Source organism: Microcebus murinus, chromosome 1 (assembly GCF_040939455.1).
Source record: "Microcebus murinus isolate Inina chromosome 1, M.murinus_Inina_mat1.0, whole genome shotgun sequence".
In the NCBI taxonomy this organism is placed as follows: domain Eukaryota; kingdom Metazoa; phylum Chordata; class Mammalia; order Primates; family Cheirogaleidae; genus Microcebus; species Microcebus murinus.
The window spans coordinates 66,315,299-66,335,206 of NC_134104.1; the positions used below are offsets into that span (position 1 = coordinate 66,315,299).

General features: G+C 42.2%; 1 protein-coding gene across 27 annotated transcripts in view; it reads left to right on the plus strand.

The window, feature by feature from the left end:
• KALRN (kalirin RhoGEF kinase) overlaps positions 1-19,908 on the plus strand; it is a 653,674-nt gene that overhangs the window by 392,912 nt on the left and 240,854 nt on the right. For all 27 annotated transcript variants that reach the window (XM_020287048.2, XM_020287049.2, XM_020287013.2 and 24 more), the window contains exons 19-23: positions 1,810-1,924; positions 5,373-5,488; positions 5,952-6,074; positions 14,521-14,703; positions 15,894-16,012. In XM_020287048.2, the coding sequence (XP_020142637.1) occupies positions 1,810-1,924; positions 5,373-5,488; positions 5,952-6,074; positions 14,521-14,703; positions 15,894-16,012 (656 nt within the window). The remainder of the gene's footprint in view (positions 1-1,809; positions 1,925-5,372; positions 5,489-5,951; positions 6,075-14,520; positions 14,704-15,893; positions 16,013-19,908) is intronic.

Consider the following 19,908-nt stretch of genomic DNA (forward strand, 5'->3'; position numbering starts at 1 on the left):
CCCTGGCTTCCTGGGGAGGAAGCACAGTCTTGCTCCACCCAGACTTTCAGCTGGTGTGGGAAGTCTTCCAGGGCCCCCTTCCTCCAGCCTTTGATCTTCCCTTCGACAGTCCTCTGTGTTCAAGCTTATCTAAGGCTCTGTTTGCTCTCACATTTCTCGCTTTCATGTTCTGTTTCCTCTCAGGTTTCTGAAAGTACAAAAGAGAATTTTTATACCCTAACATGTTGCCACTGATTTTATTCAATTCTGTAATGAACTGCCTTTCTTTTATTAGAGATTTTCTTTCTTTGACCACCTCTTTGAGTTATTATTATTCTGTTTTTAAGCTGGCCTCTCCCTACTGTCCTCCCATCTGTCTGGCCTCTGCACCTGTATTCGTCACAACCCTTAGTAATCAGGTCTTACTAAAAAGATTAAATAGAAATTCTTCTGTACGGGGCTTATGATGATTTTAAAAGTCTTCCCTATTACCAAACTTTAAAATGAAACAATTTAAGTAGAGCACATAAAAATTTTAAATCGAAGTATAAAGATATTTCTTCATAAAATTAAGAAAATATTTATTTGGAAGAATTAAAAAACCCTTCTGGTCTGTTGTTTTCCATATGTTCCTAAAACCATAGTGAGAAACTCCCTATCGCTGTGGGAATGATATGCCCAACAAATAGAGTATCGAGTTCTCCATTTGTGTTTATTGTGTGGATCTATCTGAGATTCCTTAGCTGTAGACCACCGTCAGGCTGTCCCATTCATGAGCCTCAGCGTGCATGGACTCACCAGAGCTCTCAGAAGCCTTTATTTCTACTTTTTATATGACCAGAAAATTACATAATTTTAAAATAATATTTATATTAATTATATACTATATTAGGTAATTATATGATTTTTAATTACATAATTTATACGATCAGAGGCTAAGTATAAGAAGGTTTTAAAATTTAATAATTTTGTCTAGAGATAAATTAATTCTGAAAACTATGCATTAAAAACTACTATGTTAGCATGTATTACTTCATAACTAGAAAAAACTGCTTTTTAGAGAAATCCAAAAAATATGTGGGTTTGAGAGAAACTAGAAAAGACTTTGCTGATGGTCCTGGCTTCTAGATCTGAGTTACTCCCCAACTCCTTCTCCTCCTGGGCCTCAGTCTTGTCCACTGGTACAACAAGGAGAATGAGACCTAGTCTCCACCACCTGGTAAAACAGGGGCTGGTATAACAGCTCTTAGTCCTTTATGTAGATCAGTATTTCCCAGCAATAGGATGCTTGTTAGTGTTATTTAGGTAAGGCAGACTTGATGGACAAATAAGTTTCAAAAATGATGACAATTCCCATTTAGATTTGGAATGTATAGTTAATAGATATGTTTACCTGATATTTACATGTTCAAGTCTAAATCACACTAATGTTACAATGGGTTTGTGTTCCCTGGGCTTACACCAGTGTTCCTGTAAGAGGCATTCCAGTGACAGAGAGAAACCAGCCTGAGAGCCAATGTTAGTAATGTCCTTCAACATACAGGTAGTTGAATGATGGCTGATTCTAATTTTTAACTGTGACGGAAAGGGAAAGGAGGCATAGGGAATGGTTCTTCACTTGACAAAAGGAAGGCTCAGAAGGGTGAACCTCCTAAATTGGAGGTCATGTCCATGACCTCCAGAGCTCTTCTCCTTCTGGATTCACCAGAATGCTCATCACCATCCACTCCTCGTGCCTCCTACAAAGTGGAAGGAGGGCACCCCTTCTCCAGTGTCTTGGATGCCATACACCTGCCGGGGCTAGGGACCTCACACCTTTGTCTCTCTCAGGCCTGCACCCTCGCACGGCGGAATGCTGAGGTGTTTCTCAAGTACATCCACAGGAACAACGTCAGCATGCCCAGTGTCGCCAGCCATACTCGGGGTCCTGAGCAACAAGTGAAAGGTCAGTGAGAATCTGCTAGGCCACAAGACACTCCAGCAACATGGATTAGAGGCCTGCCCCTCCCTGTCATGCACTGCATACCTATTCTCCATGCAAGCTCAACTCCTCTGATGCTTCCCCTTACAGAAGAAAATGTATGATGTGGGGTGGAGTGGGTAGTAGTGATTCAAGATCAGTTTTATAATGTGCTTCAAGATCTGAAATGGAAAAACAAGGGTGAAATTTTCCCAAGCTTTTTTATTTATCTTAGAGTCTAGGGCAGCACTGCCTAATAGAATTTTCTGAAATAATGGAAATTGCCTATATCCATAACACAGTAACCACTAGTTATATGTAGCTATAGCAACTGAGGAACTGAATTTTTACTTTTATTTAATATTAATTAATTTAAATGTAAATAGCCAAATGTGGCTCATGGCTAACATATTAAACAGTGCAGGACTATGTTATCTTATAGCCTGGGAATCATAAAACCAAATTCTAACCCTGGATTTGCCATTTATTGCTTAAGGCTTTTAAAACTTTAATTTTCTTGTTTAAAAATGAGGGGGGTGTCTAGTCTCTTGCTACTCAAAATGTCCCCTGACCAGCAGCACTGACATCACTTGGGAGGAACACAGAATCTCAGGCTATACCCAAACCTACCAAGTCAGAACCTGCATTTTGGCAAGAACCCCCTCCCATCCCACCAACCAGGTGATTTGTGTGCATGTAAAATTTAGATAAGTATTAGTCTAGATAATCTCTGATATCTCTCTGAATTCTATAAAGTCTATGATAGTATGAAAAATATATAACCTTTTAAAATTGCTTGTTATCTGACCATATTCAGCTTAAATTATCTGTGGAATTACTCTGACCATGCAGAAATTAGCCTTTGAGTAGGCTAAGAGTTTAACAAATGTCATTTTACCAAGGCAGAGAGATCCAATCCTGGTGCCTGAGGCTAGGGAGGGAACCTAAGCTGACTTGCAGTGAAAGTTGAGACAGGCTTGGAGATGCCATGGGGTTACAGGGTTGGGGACATGGTCTGCTTTAGGAAGGGCTTCCCTCACTGCTCAGAGAACACAAGAGTTGGAAAGGACAGAGGCCACTGGAAAGAATGAAACTTAGGAATCGAAGTTCCTACAGAGAGGAGGAAGCAGGATTTCTTTTCCAGATGTGCTATTCAATTTGCAGTCGAGAGACCTGTGGGTGGCTGGCATTATGTCACCTTCTCCTTCCAGCACATTTCAAAGGATATTTCTAACTTCCACATGCAAGCAGGAGCTTGGGTGAGGCCAGCTGCCTGCTGAGAGACCACACACCCCACCTACACCTCTGTCTGTTGAAGGGTGACAAGCACCCAGAGAGAGCAGGAGATGACTGCATCTTCTTGGGGACAAGGCCAGGTTGCTGCCCATATATTAGCTTTCAAGAAGGGAGAAAAGGAATCCTTAAAGTCTTTAGGATTTTTGCCTGATCTGGGTTGGTTCTTTCAGCTACACCATAGAGCGAGCTGCAATGAGCAAAACCCTAAGAAGCATAAAGATTAAAGGAAACAGGTTTTCATTCCATCCTTGCCTGGTTGAAGCTTCCACCTGAGCAGACCTACAATCCCTTATATATCAGTTTCCTTTCAGTGCTGCCTAGACTTAAAGCTGGTGCCACATATTTTTGGTTTTTGTTATGAGAGAAACTACTCCTGCATAACAACCAAAAATTCAATGGTGTCCACCTGTAAGCATTTATTGTTTAAGTGGCTATGCATTGGCTGGGGATCAGCTATCTCAGCTGCGTGTCTAGCTGGCTGGGTTCATGCATGGCAGGTAAGGTTCTTGTCTGCTCTGTGTGTATCCATTCTGGGCCCTGTGTTGAAGGAGCAGCAGTTATCCAGGAGACGTTCTTATAATGGTTATGGCAGTGGTACAAGGAGCAAGGTCAAGCCCATCAGCACATTCCAGACCCCTGCTTGTGTCATATCTATTAACAACCCATTTGCCAAAGCAAGTCATGTGGCCAAGGCAGAGGTCACTGAGGATATGAGGTAGTATACGTTACCTCTTTGGGAGGGAACTAAGAAGTTACATGATAAAGGCATACATACAGGGAAGGGTGGTGATTGGGGCCCATGCAAGCTCTAAATTTAAGGCAAGAGACAGATTCTTTTCTTAGCCATACCTCTGGTGGGGGATGGGGAGAAGGGGTATGAAAAATACATAAAATCAACAAAAACTTCCAAGTGCAGACACTGCGCTTTGGGTTGTGCCATCTTTGTAAGGCATAGTAACTTGACTTTATAGCCCTAGTAATGTGGGAGACCGGGATGACCAAGGACTCAGGCTCTGAAACCAGGCCTGGCCTAAATCTGAGCTCTACCTGTTCTTGTCTGAATGACACTAAGCAATTTACCTTTCCTAAGTTTTCTCTAAACCTCACTTTCCTCATCTGTAAAATGGGGATAATAATGGTGCATTCATCATGTGGTGTTATAATTATGCACCTGTCACACAGTGAGTGCTTAAGAAATATCAATTATTCATATCAATATTTAGTATTTGTTAATATCTAATATAGTTGGCAGGAAGCAAGAGGAAGACATAATAAAATAACTTTGATTGCTTCCAGCATAGAATATACCATTTAAAACACTTAAGAAGTCTATCCATGTAGCCAGCTGCTCCTGGAACAACAGAAGCAGTAGGAAGGGAAATCACATGGACTGAATACTTACCATGGCCCACTTGTGGTGCTCCATGCCTTGTGTATGTCTTCTTGTTTAACATCATTAGAGGTAATTTGAGAACAACTTTAAGCTTTTCTTGTGGTCAAATCCAAAGCCCCATGGAAGTCTGGGTCTAGAAATAACATGTAGACATAATTCCAGCACAACTTTCCCGTGCCCACTCTTTAGAAGTATTAAAATTGAGGCTCTGCTGTTAAAGTTCTTTGTGCACAACCTCTTGTGCAAGGCTGAGAGCACGGCTCATGATGTGGGTTATCTAGAGAGTGACACCAGCCTCACTCCACATTCATCTCCTGCCCTCTTCTAGCAAGTCCTCAAAAGTGACTGAGAATCTTATCAGAGACCGTCCATGCCCATTAGACTCTGGGGGCCAACTGAGTTAGTACTGTTTTATGGAATGACACTTCCCAGGGTCTCTTACAACCAAGGACTAATTTTGGTGTGAAGAGGATCAGGGTCATTTGTAAGTCACTGGTGCCATATTCTGCCCCCTTAATTAATGGAACCCCCATTAACAGGCTCTCCCCTAGTCTCCCCGACCTTGCTCCCTTCTGGGAAATTTTCTCTGTACCCAGCATTTTCTCCCTTTCTTCTGATGCTGGATAAGTGCCACAGGGAGGCTTGAAGTCACAGTGACCTGGCACCCAGGTCGTGGGGCTGAGATGGTTGGTTGGGTTTGTGCAGAGCCTCCCTGTGACCAGCACCCCTCTCCTCTGCCCACAGCCATCTTGAGTGAGCTCTTACAGAGGGAGAATCGCGTCCTGCACTTCTGGACCTTGAAGAAGCGGCGGTTAGACCAATGCCAGCAATATGTGGTGTTTGAGCGTAGCGCTAAGCAGGTATGTCCAGAGCTTTCCCTGGCTTTGTCTCAGGTCTGGGAAATATACAGAGGCCCAGATGACCAAGGCTCAAGACAGTCCAGGGGAAAGCCACAGCAGCAAGCAGATTGGAGGTGGGAGGTGGGGATGAAAAGAGGAAAAAGAACAAGTTGAAGCCTGTCAGCAACTCAGCATTTATCCAGGGTTTGGTGCCAGGAGCTGTGAGGAGATGCTAGGTCCCTCACTATGTCCCTAATGCACAGATGATAGTGGGCCTGGCCTAAAAGTGTCCCCAGTCTACTGGAGGAGACTCTTTGCTAGTGGGATGTTCATAGTCAGGGGAGGGCTCATTCATAAAAACAACCTCAGAGCTACATACCGATGGAACCATGCCCGCATTTCCATAAACCTTCACTGTTGTACGGCACGTTTCCCTATTGACAGCTCCCTTTTGGGGGACTTGGTGGGTTGTTTCCTCCCATAGGCACTGGACTGGATCCAAGAAACAGGTGAATTTTACCTCTCAACACATACCTCTACTGGAGAGACCACAGAGGAGACTCAGGAACTGCTGAAAGAATATGGGGAATTCAGGGTGCCCGCTAAGGTAGGAAGCATCCCAAACCCCTCCCCAAATGCACCCAGCACTCCCCATTCTGGCCAACTTCACATTACAGAAGCAAGAGCAGCCCCTGTAAGCAGAAAGGCTTGGCCATAGTGGCAAGGGGGAGAGTGTGTTTAGTATTGTCTTTGGAACCTGACTACCCAAAGAATTGCAGCTGTTAGGCAGAGCAGCAGTATGCAGGAAGTCAACTGCTATACAGTGTGCTTCCAAATACTCATCTTCATGCTCCATGTTTTGGAATCTGCTGTATTCTTTCAGACCAAATAAGGCAAAGGGGTATGTGCATTCAAAATGTGCATGTATGCGTGAACACCTGCACATATCCACATATTCTTAAAATTTGAATGGCTTCTGAAGTCCACTGTATGGGAAGGACCAATGACTATCTGTGAGTTCACAAAGCAGGTGAGCATCTTATTTCCTAAGCTATTTCCACCTGGCCTCAGACCTGCTAATGAGCCAGGCTGGGTCTCTGGGGAGCAAAATAGGCACTGGTGCACATATCCCTGACACCTCCGTTCACCCTGAAGGGGCAGGGAACACTATAGTAGGAAGAAATCTGTTTTTTACCTGATTTCACAGCCAGGGTTTGGTCCAAGGACCCTTGGGTTTGGACGAAAATCTTATCTGTCTCAGCTCCCTGTTTGTAGTATCCTCATCCCTCACCCTGGGTTCCTTGCCGTGTAGGAGCCTTTCTTGGCATCACTGTTGTACACAGCAGATGCTCTTCCCAGGTTGAGAGCTGCTTTGGTGGGGGCTAAGAGGAGAACATATTAATGCCCCATCCTATCCAGAGATTCCTCTGACACTACAGCCTGTGTTCCTGTATGTAGTTTGGTGTGACAAAATTAGGCATTTTGCCCCATTCCTGAGCTGATATTTCAGAAATGGTTTATCTACTTTATAAGTGCTATGCTATAAACTCAATATTGGGGAGCCTTACCCTGCATGTGCATCCTTGTGAGCTTTGGGCCTTTTCACCCAATGTGAAAAGCTGGGAGCTCAGATAAGATACTCATTTCAGTACCAGCTAGAGCAAACAGCACAAAGAAGGCGGCAGATGTACTGAACCCTTTTAAAATCCAAATGAAAATGGCTTCTGAATTAACCAGTTTGAGTCTTTCTGCCCCTCTCTAAATAGTGTCAATAATGAACCACTGATAGGTGGAATAAGTATCAGATCTATTGGTGGTTCCTATCTATATAGGATGGATCACAGCGGATGCCTAGAACTTCTCAGGATCAGAATTTGTCCATAACCAAAGCAGAAATGTGAAGAATTATTCAGTCAATATAATTCAGCCTTCCTTTACAACCTTTTTCATATCTTTCTCCTCCTTTCCATTCACATTGTTACCCCCTGGGGCTATAGTCGCTTCCTAATTGGGTTCCGTGCTTTAGGTCTTTCCCTCCTTCCAATCCATGCTCTCCATTGCTGTTCATTTTTAAAACACTGCTTTGGTAGTTACCACCCAGCTCAAGAATTTAGATTCCCCAATACCTTCAGCTTAACACTCCACAGCTGCTACAACTGTGCCACCCTGCCTCCCCAGCTTTATCTTCAATTATTCTTTTATGCAGGTTTTATGCTCCAGCTAAATGGATGTATCTTCTTACCCTCTGAAAGATACATCATATACTTCTGTGCCTCTGTGCCTTTTCCATACCATTTCTCTGCTTAGAATATCCTTTTCTTCCTTCGAGTTTGTGCTTTTTTTTTTTTTTTTGAGACAGAGTCTCACTTTGTTGCCCAGGCTAGAGTGAGTGCCGTGGCGTCAGCCTGGCTCACAGCAACCTCAATCTCCGGGGCTCAGCGATCCTACTGCCTCAGCCTCCTGAGTAGCTGGGACTACAGGCATGTGCCACCATGCCCGGCTAATTTTTTGTATATATATTTTTAGTTGGTCAATTAATTTATTTCTATTTTTGGTAGAGACGGGGTCTCGCTCAGGCTGGTTTTGAACTCCTGACCTTGAGCAATCCGCCCGCCTCGGCCTCCCAAAGTGCTAGGATTACAGGCGTGAGCCACCACGCCCGGCCGAGTTTGTGCTTTTTATTTATTTTTATCTAAAAAAAATTTTAGAGTCTAACTCTGTTGCCCAGGCTAGGGTGCAGTGGCATCATCATAGCTCACTGCAACCTCCAACTCCTTGGCTAAAGCAATCCTCCCACCTCAGCCTCCCAAAGTACTAGTATTACAGACATGAGCCACTGGACCCTCATTTGTACTTTTTAAAAGGAGCTCACCTTTCCACTCCAGTGCCACCTCTCCTATGTTCCTGCCTACATGCCAGGATATGATCTGTCCCAGCCCTACTCTACAGCCCTTGCCTATATAACCTGTAAGGCACCTGGCATGGACCATCTGTTCTTTGGTAATCTGTGTGCAGTGTTATCTCTTATATGAGACAGGAAGGTCCTGAAGGAGAAGAGCCACCCTTTATTCATCCTGTCTTCCCCAGGTTACCTGACACTATCTTGTGCATTGAAAGAAGGCCATAACCATTTGGGAACATAAAAAATAGGAAGTTGGGTAGATTTCAGCAACCCCCCAATCTATATTTAATATGGTTCTTTTACTTTGGCTCTCTATGTCCTCTCTCTCTCTCTCTCCCGACTTAACTATTTCTGCCCCACTCCACTCCCACTTCCCAGAGACAAGCCCCTTCTAATTAGCCATCTTTGGTTTCAATCTTTATAACCAACAAAATGAATTTGAAAAGGAAACTGAATTGACCTTGAACCACAAGACAGTAAATATGGTGGCCCTTATGATTGAATAGAGCAGTAGAGTAAATTGAATCATTATACTCCCAAGAAATAGATCAAGTAGAAGAAACACTGAATATAAAATGATGCTGTCTATATAAAAATACACTCGCAAGTGTAAGAATAAAAATGAGATAAAAATAGTTTGGGTGGGGATAAAAGGAGAACAAAATTTTCATGTCGTGGTCTGTCTATGGACAATCCTATTAGAAGACTACAATGATATTTTTCTACTGTGAGTTTCAAAGTGTATAAGGGGTCAAGGCGCAATGATGGAAAGAACTCTATTTCTTCTAAAAGCAAAACATATTTTTAGATTCTTTTGTTTTTCTTTTTTTTGCAATTCAGTGGTTTTTACTATAAATCACTAGGTTGTGTAACCATCGCCACTGTCTAGTTCCAGAACATTTTCACCACCTCAGAAAGAAACCCCATCCCATTAGCAGTCACATCCCAGTCCCCTTCCCCTCAGCCTCTGGTAACCACTAATCTACTTTCTGTCTCTATAGATTTCATACAAAACTAACATACAATATGTAGTCTTTTGTGACTGGCTTCTTTCCTTTAGCATGTTTTCAGGATTCAACCATGTGTAGCATGTGTCAGTACTTCATATCTTTGTAGGGATGAATAACATTTCATTGTATGGACATACCACTTTCTGTTTATCATTCATTAGTTGATGGACATTTGGGTTGTTTCCAGCTTTTAGCCAAAAGCTAGAATAATGTTTCTATAAAAATTTACGTACAAGTTTTGGTGTGAACGTGTTTTCAGTTCTCTTATGTATATATTTGGGAGAAGAAATGGCTGGATTATATGATGCCTCTATATTTAACTTTTTGAGGAACTGCCAAACTGTTTTCCAAAGTGGCTATATCATTTTACACTCTTACCAGCAATGTATGAGGGTTCCAATTTCTCCATATTCTCACCAACACTTGTTATTGTGTCTTTTTAATATAGCTATCCTGGAGGTTGTAAAGTGGTATTCATTGTGGTTTTGATTTACATTTGCCACTGATTACTAATGTTAAGAAAACACTTTTTTAAAGTGGTAGTTTTATCTCTGAAGCCATATGCTTCTTTTAATTATGGACTTCTTTAATTCTTTTAAACTGGACTTAATTATTCTTAACAAAAGAGAATTAAGCAGTAATGAAAGTGGACCTGAGCCTTCACTGAACTAAATTACATCTTCTTGGGATTGAGATAACAAAGGGAACACTGAGGTTGTCAGACAGGTACTTTAAGACCAGGAAAAGTGGAATCTAAACAGTTCAGATAAAAGATTTGCATGAGACTTTTAAGAGGAATATAGCTTGTGTATGATGGAAATTTTTAAGAAATTTAATTTTTCATATATAATGATAATCCCCTGTGGAGTGAATATGAGGATGTATATCAAGAAACATGTCCACCTACACAAGGAGCTCATATCTACAAAAGAACTGTATGATACGTACAAGGAATACCATTAATGAAAGGCAAGTATGGAAGATGATAATGAGATTTTAAGAATAATATCAAGAAAGCTAAATCTTAAAGATTTGTAAGATGTTCTAAAGACAAAGGGATTTTCAAAAACTTTATTCAGAGTAAGGCTCACTGATTAGGGAAAGATGGTATGATATAAAGGAAGAGAGAAAAAGAGAGAGGGAAGGAGAGAAAGAGAGAAGAAGGGAAAGAGGAAAGGAGGAAAAATACAATTGCTGAACCTCTTTTTTTTTTTTAACCTCTGTCTTTTCCAGCAGATAATATAGATTTCAGATGTAAAGGGCAGAACGTACATTAGGGGACACATGAAGCCCAAGATAAGTGAGCTGTCAGTTCCAGGTTTCCAGACACAGATGAATTATAGTCCCCAAAGTTTATCTTTTGTTCACAAGATCATGTTCATACTTCTGAACCTATTGTTAAAGAACTGCTACAATCTTGCCCCCATTTTATTAGTCTATATAAGTTACTGCCTTTGGTGGCAAGATTTGAGTTTCAAACTTCCTTACCTTGAAAAGTGGAAAAGATATTCTATATCTATGTGTGGAAATAAAAAGAAGCTCTGTGTCTGGATCTCCCAGGAGCCCAGAAAAAGCTCAGAGACTCAGCTCTATGGGAAGAACAAGAAATATGGCATAGTCTCACCTCTACAGGTGAAAACTGGATGTCACCCAGTAGCAGGGGCAGCTCAAACAGCCACATTATCTGGTCATCTCAGAGCAGGGGACCAAGGATCTCTGTAGTATTTCAGCATGACTATGATTCAGCTTCCTTTTCACCTTCCTCTCTGCTTTCTATGTTTTCTCTTCTTTGCAACCAGCCATCCATATCCCTGTCTCTGCAGTTCAAATCCCCAGAGAAACAATCTCAGTTGACCCAGCATATTGTCACTGTCCCTGTTTAGACAGAAGTTTTAGGCCAAGATACCTCAGAAGTCACTGGCTATATATTAAGGGGCTTCTCTCATGGGATATGTTAATATTTTTACTTCTGATTTCATAAGCTGTGGCCACGCATTTGGCAAGTCACATGGTGCCACCAGAGTCACTCATATATAAGAAACTATTTCAGACTGCTCCCAGTAGGGGCTGTGGCTATGACTGGTATCTCAGTGGGCTTGTCTGCTTCATGGGCCAAATTTGTCATCTAATGCTTCCCAGTATAAACCCTCAACTCTTACTAGTCTAGCTTCACTTACTTTCAAACATCAGATTTGCTCATTCATTCACTCATTCATTTATTCATTCAACATTGATGTCCCAATGAATAAGATATAACACTTACCTTTTAGGAGTTCGTGGTCTAATGAAGGAGACATGAATAACTCAATGGGAAACATGCTAAAACGGATGGATGTATGTGGTACTATGAGAACACTAGGAAGGGCATCCCCCCTTGTCTTGTGGGAAGGAAAGGAGATGAAAGAGAGCCCTGTGCATTGAAAGTTAGGATGAGCAAAAGCCCTCATCACAGCAGATGGGGCATGTGTCACTCAATGTGCCTGCAGTGTAAGGGCAGGAAGCATGGTGGGGGCAGGGCTACTGCAAAGGTAGGTGGGGCCCCATGGGGAGGGGCCTTATCTACACTGCTCAATTACTGTCTCTCTGCTCCACCAGGCCCCATGCATACTTGGAATACTCTTGGTCACAAACCATTTGCTTTATTGACTCTGAATCACCTCTGATAGACTTGCCCTGGTATGGCCCCTGCCACCAGCTGGCTGTATAACCCTGTCTCGTAGGTAGAGTCACCTTATAAGAGCAGAGAATATAAGAGCAGAGAAAAGGCTTTCCTATAAAAATTGATTTTTTAATTATAGCAGCAAAATTATTGTTTTAAGTAAATATAAAACTTAAGAAAATTGTTTTCAAAAAAAAAAAATACATGCAATAAGATGAAAGTCCTTAGAATGCCAGATATCTTTTCTTAACCAATTCCCAGGGTTGCTATCTGCCTTTTCATGACTGAGACGATGGTCTGCTGTCCTCACACCCACCTCCTTTCCTTCACACCCAAGCTCCTCTGGCCCCTTGTCTCACAGCCTGGGCACCAGCCTGCTGGCCTGAGATGGGGGACTCAGACATGCTGGGTGAGCTGCTGGGGAGCTGGAGCCCTGATCTCCCTGGCCATGGGACAGGCATAGCCCTCTGCTTGCCTCTGAGAAGCCCTCCCTGTCTGGCACTTCTTGGGAGGGTCAGTCTCTCATAGGAGGCACTGTGGAGGGACCTGGGAGGGGGCAGCGAGGATGATAGAAGAAAGAAAAATCTCTTCTGTCTTTTCTGCACTTGTTCCAGTGGCTTTTCTGGCTTCATTTCCCTTAGTTATCTAGGTTATAGCATAAGCCAAACCTTGGACCTACTTTCCTCCAGTCCAAAAGATAATTTTTCTTCTTAGAATATTTATGTATTTATTCATTTATTTTTTCCTTTTATTTTATCATATTATGGGGGTACAAATATTATTAGGGTTACATATATTGCCCCTGCCATTCCTCTTCCTGCCCCCCGCTTTACCAAAAACATCAAGCGTGTCAAACTCCCAGGTGGTGCACATCGCACCTATTTTGTAAGTATATATCTTTCCCCTCCTCCCCCCTCCCATCTGCCCACCACCTGATAAAAGCTTTTTTTTTTTTCTTAGAATATTTAAAGATTCTTTTCTTTCCCTGGTAGGTTTTAGAGTTGGGAAATCCAAACTTATGAAAAGGAATGAGCAGCTGACTGCTCGTTGAGTATCTCTCATTCCCATGTCTCACCCAGCTTAAGTGCCACCTCCCTGCCAGACCTTTCCTACTCATGCCAGTCCACCTTCGTTTTCTCCTGTTTTAAAATTCCTGCAGTGTTTACTATACATTCTTCTCATTTTGACATTCAATTACATAATGCCCTGAGTTATTTAACTACTGTGTGTGAAATGAACATCTTTTTTTTCTTTTGTTTACCCCCCAAGCCATCCACACAGCCCTCTGCACAGTGCTATGGACAGCGTAGGCACTGAACAAACTTGCTAGAAACGAAGTTAACCCCAGTTCACATCAGAGTTCCACCTTACTGACTCTGTAATAGACACTGGCTTCATCAGCCCCTTTATCCCTCTCTCTAATGGAAATTGAAGACAAGATCCCGGTGGTGAGAGGGACAGAGTTTACTCTTGAATTTGTTAGTTAGATATCTTTAGATCCTGGCGTGTGTCAACTTACATGACATTCAGAGCCTACTTCAGGCTGGTACAGTGAGGGGACAGAACCAGGAACTAAGGGTCAGAGGCAGACAGGCTCTGTCACTTACTGGTGGTTTGAACTTGGACCACCATAAGCCTCTCCAGGCCTCAGTTTTTTCATCTGTAGCTCAAAGAGACCTGCACCACCTCCCTCCACCTACTTTCTAAGGATGCTTAGACTCAGATGAGTCTCAGATACATTAACATACTCTGTAAAATGGTAAAGCACTATATTAATGTAAGGGATTCTTATGTCGATAATAATAATAATAATGGTTAACATTTATGGCTTATTGAGTTCTCACTGTGTGCCAGGCACTGCTCTGAGCATTCTACAGTATCAACTCATTTAATACAACAACTCTATGCTGTAGTTTCAGTCTGCCCTCCGTGTCTGTAGCTGTTACATCCATGGATTCAACCAACTGCAGATCAAAAACACACACACAAAAAAGGATGATGTGTCCCTGCCGAACCTGTATAGACTTTTTTATTCCTGTATTATTCCCTAAATCATACAGTATAACAACTATTTACATTGTATTAGGCAGTATAAGTAATACAGAGATGATTTAAAGTATACAGGAGGATGTTCATAAGTTACATGCAAATGCTACACCATGTTATATAAGGGACTTGAGCATCTGTATATTTTTGGTATCTATGGGGGGGGTGCAGAACCAATCTGCCACCAGTATTGGTGTAATACCGAGGGACAATTGTGCTATTAAGATCCCTATTTTGCAGATGAAGGAACTGAGGCACAGAGGATTTAAATAATTTGCTCAAGATCTTGCAGCTAGTAGACAGAGCTGGGGTGGGTGCAAGCCCAGGCAGTCAGCTATGAGGTGTCTGGGGCTGCTGTGAAGAGGGAACGGGGAGTGGGGTGAAGGGGCATGAGAGCAAATGTAATCCAGTAACGTAAGACCATCTTTTGGGGCAGCAAACAAAGGAGAAGGTGAAGCTTCTGATTCAGCTGGCTGACAGCTTTGTGGAAAAAGGCCACATTCATGCCACGGAGATAAGGAAATGGGTGACCACAGTAGACAAGCACTACAGAGACTTCTCCTTGAGGATGGGGAAGTACCGGTACTCCCTAGAGAAGGCCCTGGGAGTCAACACAGAGGTAGGTATGAGGTGCTGCCCACTGGGACGTCTGCCCTTCTCATGTCCCTCAGGACCACTGCCTACTCGCCATAGCAGGAAAACGTGTTTGCAGAGCAGTCCTTCCAAGCTGGGGACTACTCAGCACTTGCCTTAGGTGGTTTTCCTAGTGAGGGAGGGCACCTTGCTGATCGATTAACCTCCAGCCAAGTGATTAGTGCTCTAAATATTGCAAACTTGGCTGCCCTTGAGTGAGGCCTGTGGCTACAGAACAGAGTTTTTCTCTGTGTAGTTAACCATTGACTTTGAGGACTAAACCCTTTATCTTGGCTTCATCAGTACCATCTTCTACCCAATTATGTTAATCAGCAAATGACTAGAGTCCCCAGGATGTATAGTAGTGCTCTTTCAAGAATTAGGGGTGCAATTTGTACAGGGGCTATGTGACGTTTCAACTGAAAAGAGACGCTATTTGCTATGCAGCAAGAGGAGACTGACTTTTAATCTCTTTTTTATAATAGGGGTCAGTGACCTTTGAATTAAGAGCTAAATACAGCCTGGCAATTTAATCCTAGGATTTCTAGTTCTTAAATCTTTAAATAGGCTCATGCTCTGAAGCAGAGCAGCCTAGAGAGTGAAGTGGTCAAACCTCCTAAAGTTGAAGCAGTTAATGTCTCCCCTAGGCTTTATTCTGTGAGTTGTTTTCTAGGGGATTTTATCATATATAAATACCAAATGGTGGTTGAATTAAGCAGGGATGAGCAATTAGAAAGTTCATTGTTCTGTCATTTAGCTTTCTATTTCCAATGGAAATTTCTTGTTTAAATAAAAATATTTTGTTTGATTAGAGGGTTTTTTAATGTCTTTGTATGTTTTTCACGTCTACTTTAAATGGCTAAGAATCCGTCTTAGACTCATTTATGTATCAGTGTTTAGATTTAATCAGGACCGAAGGCCTTGGGGAAATAGACACAACTATGTTCGTTGTTTTTTCTTGCTGTGGATATTAGCCCTAAACATTTGACTTGAACATTTTATATCTTAAAGAAATGATCCCGTAAAAAAAGAGTGCTGTGGGTGAGTCCCCACAGATCTTGTCATCTGTTTCTGTTATATCTCGCTCTGCTTTTCTTCTTTACCACCTTCCCCAACTTGGTGAGTCCCTTTCCCAAAGCATCTCCCAGGTGACCTCTGTGACCCCTCTATGTGTAGGACAACAAGGACCTGGAGCTGGACATCATCCCAGCAAGCCTTTCAGATCGCGAGGTCAAGCTGCGGGATGCCAACCACGAAGTCAACGAGGAGAAGCGGAAGTCAGCCCGGAAGAAAGAGTATGTGCTGTGGCGCTGCCACCCTGGCTAGCCGGCTCCTCGTGCCTGTGCCCGGTCTTCACTGCCACCCGTCCCTTCTGATGGCATACTGTGTCCTCATGACCTACAGCCGGTGGGATGGACAGGCACAATGCCTCCGTTCAGAATATGGGTTTCCTCTGAAGACTTTTAAGTCTCTCTAATCTGTCCTTCACCTAAGTTCTCCAGTAACTTCCTAGAAAAAAAACTCTTCCTTTTAGATAATCAGATTTCATTTCACAATCTCACAACTCGACATGAACCAAACCAAATATTTTTTCTCCTCCTCCAAATTTAGCTCTCCCTCCTGACTTCCTAATTCCCATCAACAGTGGGGCTGTGCTTCTGATTTCCAAGCCTTGAAGCTGCAAAGTGAGCTTCCACTTATCCCTTCGTCCCTTATGTCAGTCCTATCTTCAGAGATTTTCATGTCTCTGCCACTTTTTCCATCCCCACAGACAGGAGTCTTGTCAGCATAAGGCCAGATCGCGTGTAGAAACTCACCCCCAGTTCCTCCCCGTTTACCCACACGGTGGTGCCAGGTGGACTTTCTGAAGGAGCATTTTATCATTGCTAGTACCAGTGCTCTTCCTCTTGCCACTGCCTACATTTTTTATGTGCTAAACACTATATAAAGTGCCTTACACACATTTTCTCTTTTTATCTTCTCATCACTTCTCCCAGGTAGCTACGATTATTCTCATTTTACATATGGGAAATAAGACTTAGAAAAGCTGAGCAATGACTAGGTGTGGTAGCTCATGCCTGTAATCCCAGCACTCTGGGAGGCCGAGGCGTGAGGATCGCTTGACCTCAGGAGCTCTAGACCAGCCTGAGCAAGAGCGAGACCCCATCTCTACTAAAAGTAGAAATATTAGCCAGGCATTGTGGTGCACACCTGTAATCCCAACTACTGGGGAGACTGAGGCAGGAGGATTGCTTGAGCACAGGTGTTTGAAATTGCAGTGAGCTATGATCACACCACTGCACTCTACACAGGGTGACAGAGTGAGACTCTGTCTCAAATAAAAAAACAAAAAGCTGAGCAACTTTCCCCAAACCACACAAACAGTGAATAATGAAGCCAGAATTTAAACCAGCTCTGACTCTTCACCACTCTGTGCTTCATTTCCATTATGTCTCTCACCAGCTGCATATTTTAAACGATTTTATATTCCCCTAGAATAATGATCAGACTCCTCAAGGTGCTGTCATTTGGCCTCACCTAAGTCAATCTTATTTCAAATTACTTTCCAGTTCAAATGACACACTTCAGACAGATCACTTTCACTGACTCCTTTCACATCCAAGATTAAGTTGTATACAATTTTTCATGCAGTATTCTTGGCCTAGAACTCTCTCCTTTTTGTTTGTTCTTTTCTGTTCCCTGTTCTTTCCTTTTGTTCTTTTTCTGTTCAGTTTTATTTTGCCCATCTCTAAGTCCTATTGATTCTTTAAAATCCAGCTCATATCTTATGCTGCTCTGAATCCTTTATTCACAATCTACACTGTCATTAGTGCTTCCTTTTCTGAACTCCTATACTTCTTTTCTATACTGATTACTATTTCACTTACTCAGCTGATTCCTGAGCGTATCTCTCTAACTAGATTAAAAACTCCATGAGGACAAGGAGTATTTTATAGTCTCTTTTATGAACCAAGAGACTAGGAGAGCAATGAATATAGTTGATCAAGAAAAGCTTATAGAATATAATTGAGTATATAAATTGAAGCCTTGGGGGAAGGACAGAATGTTATCTAGAATCACGTAACAACTAATAATTGTAACACCAGTTTCCTTACCTGAACTGAAGGGCTGTACCCCTGGGCCAAAGAAAGTAAGGGAGGTGTTCCAGTGCCAGGAGGCCCCTCTCTTGCCTCAGTCTAGGTATTCAGGTTTCAGGGTTTTTGCCTGGATTTCAAAAGGAAGGAAAATTTACCCAGGAACTGGTCCAGAGAGTGAATTGTAGAGGTTGGGACATAAAGCTGCCACTAAGTTACTCCCAGGTCAGCAATAGCCCGTGAGGAGATGGGGCAGTGGAAATTTGGCAAGAAGAGAGTGGAGGATGCTGGGGCCCAGACATTTTGGAAGAATCTGAAGTTGCCTGAGATTTTCGTGAATGAGACTCTGTTTTCTCAGAATAAGAATGTATAGGGGGCAGAATCCACTTAGAGGGCCAGGACCAATGTATCATTGCATTCCTGCTCTGTTCTCCGATTATCTCAGCTCCAGTCTCAGAAATTCCTGACTGCAGGTAGGCAAAATCCATTTTGCTTCTTTGGTAGGTAGTCATCTAACCACAGTTCACACTAGTCGGGAACTATCGGGCACTGGACAGCAGAAACAATAGACTGTGCTACTCTTACAACCCATTTCTTGACACTGTGCTTCCTTTATGTTGTGGTTACAAAGTCACACATGTGCAGAGATTTCAGGAGGACCTAATGAAGAATATTTTGACAGACTCTGTTTGGGTAATGCTAAAAAAAAAATAGCATGTCCTAAGATTAAGAAGCTCTATGTGGTTTATTTTATCAAAATGAAGTAGAACCACAGGTGCCTTGGAGCTGAAGAAACTAAAGCTGGTCTGTGAAGTCAGAGCTTGTTTCATATGAGGAGTGTATTAGTTTGTTAGGGCTGCTGTAACAAAGAACGACAAACTGGGTGGTTTAAACAACAGAAATATGTTGTCTCACAGTTCTAGAGACTAGGAGTCTAAAATCAAGGTATCAGTGGGATAGATTCCTTCTGAGGGCTGTGGGAACGGAAGCTTCTCTCCTTAGCTTGTGTTAATAGATGGCTATTTGCACGTTCATACAGTATTCTTCCAGAGTACATGCCTGCATCAAACTTCCCCCTTCCATGAGGAAACCAATCTTACTGGATTAGGGGCCCACCCACTCCAGTGCTATAGTGACCCTATTTCCAAATAAAGTGAAAATCTGAGGTTCTGGAGGTTAGGACTTCCACATATGAATTCAGAGGGCACATAATTCAACCCATGGCAGGGAGGGGAATGAGGAGACTATACTGGCCAAATCCTCCTCCTGGGCTCTATCTGGAACACTACATAGCCAGAAGAGCTTAATGGATGGGCAGAAAACAATAGAAAATGGGGTAGGGGGTAGAATCAAAAAATTATGAAGAAAGGTAAAACTGCAGGAAGCATATGGGAGAAAAATAATACCAGAAAACCTAAGGCAATAAAATTAAAGACAAATTTTCAAAGCCCCATCAGTTTATGGTCCTTCTGATCTCCCTTCTTTTCTAGTTTTATAGCAACCTACAGATCACTTAATCACTGAGTGTTTACTGAGCACCTACCATGCTCTAGGCACTTTGTTTACATGGTCTTGTTTCATCCTTGCAGCAATCCCGTGTGATCAGCTATTTTATAAGTAAAGCGTCTGAGGCTTACAGAAGCAAGTCCTACCTCTGGCAAATGACAGAGTTGTAATTCAGTCCGTGTTTGTCTGACTCCAAAGTTCATGCATTTACTACTCTATCAATAGAGTAAGAATGAAAGATAGTGGCTAATTAACTTCTGCAAAAGGGAATTTTTTGAACCAATACTTTAATTTTAATAGAAAGGCTACTGCCAGAATAATGTATATTACTTTAAGGAAAATCCTACCAAGATAAAGTTCCAGGAAAAGGTGATTATCATTTAATATTTCTTGTGAAATTTTCAATAGGAGACACTTTGGGGACAAAATTTCTCCAAATTTTTATATGATAGAACACATGGAAATAAGGGTCCTTATCATGGACTAAATGAAAAACTGATACAGAAAAGGAAAGATATTAAAAATATTTCCTCATTAAACTTTGTGGAAAAACTGTATAAATATACAGTTTTTCTAAATTAGATATTATA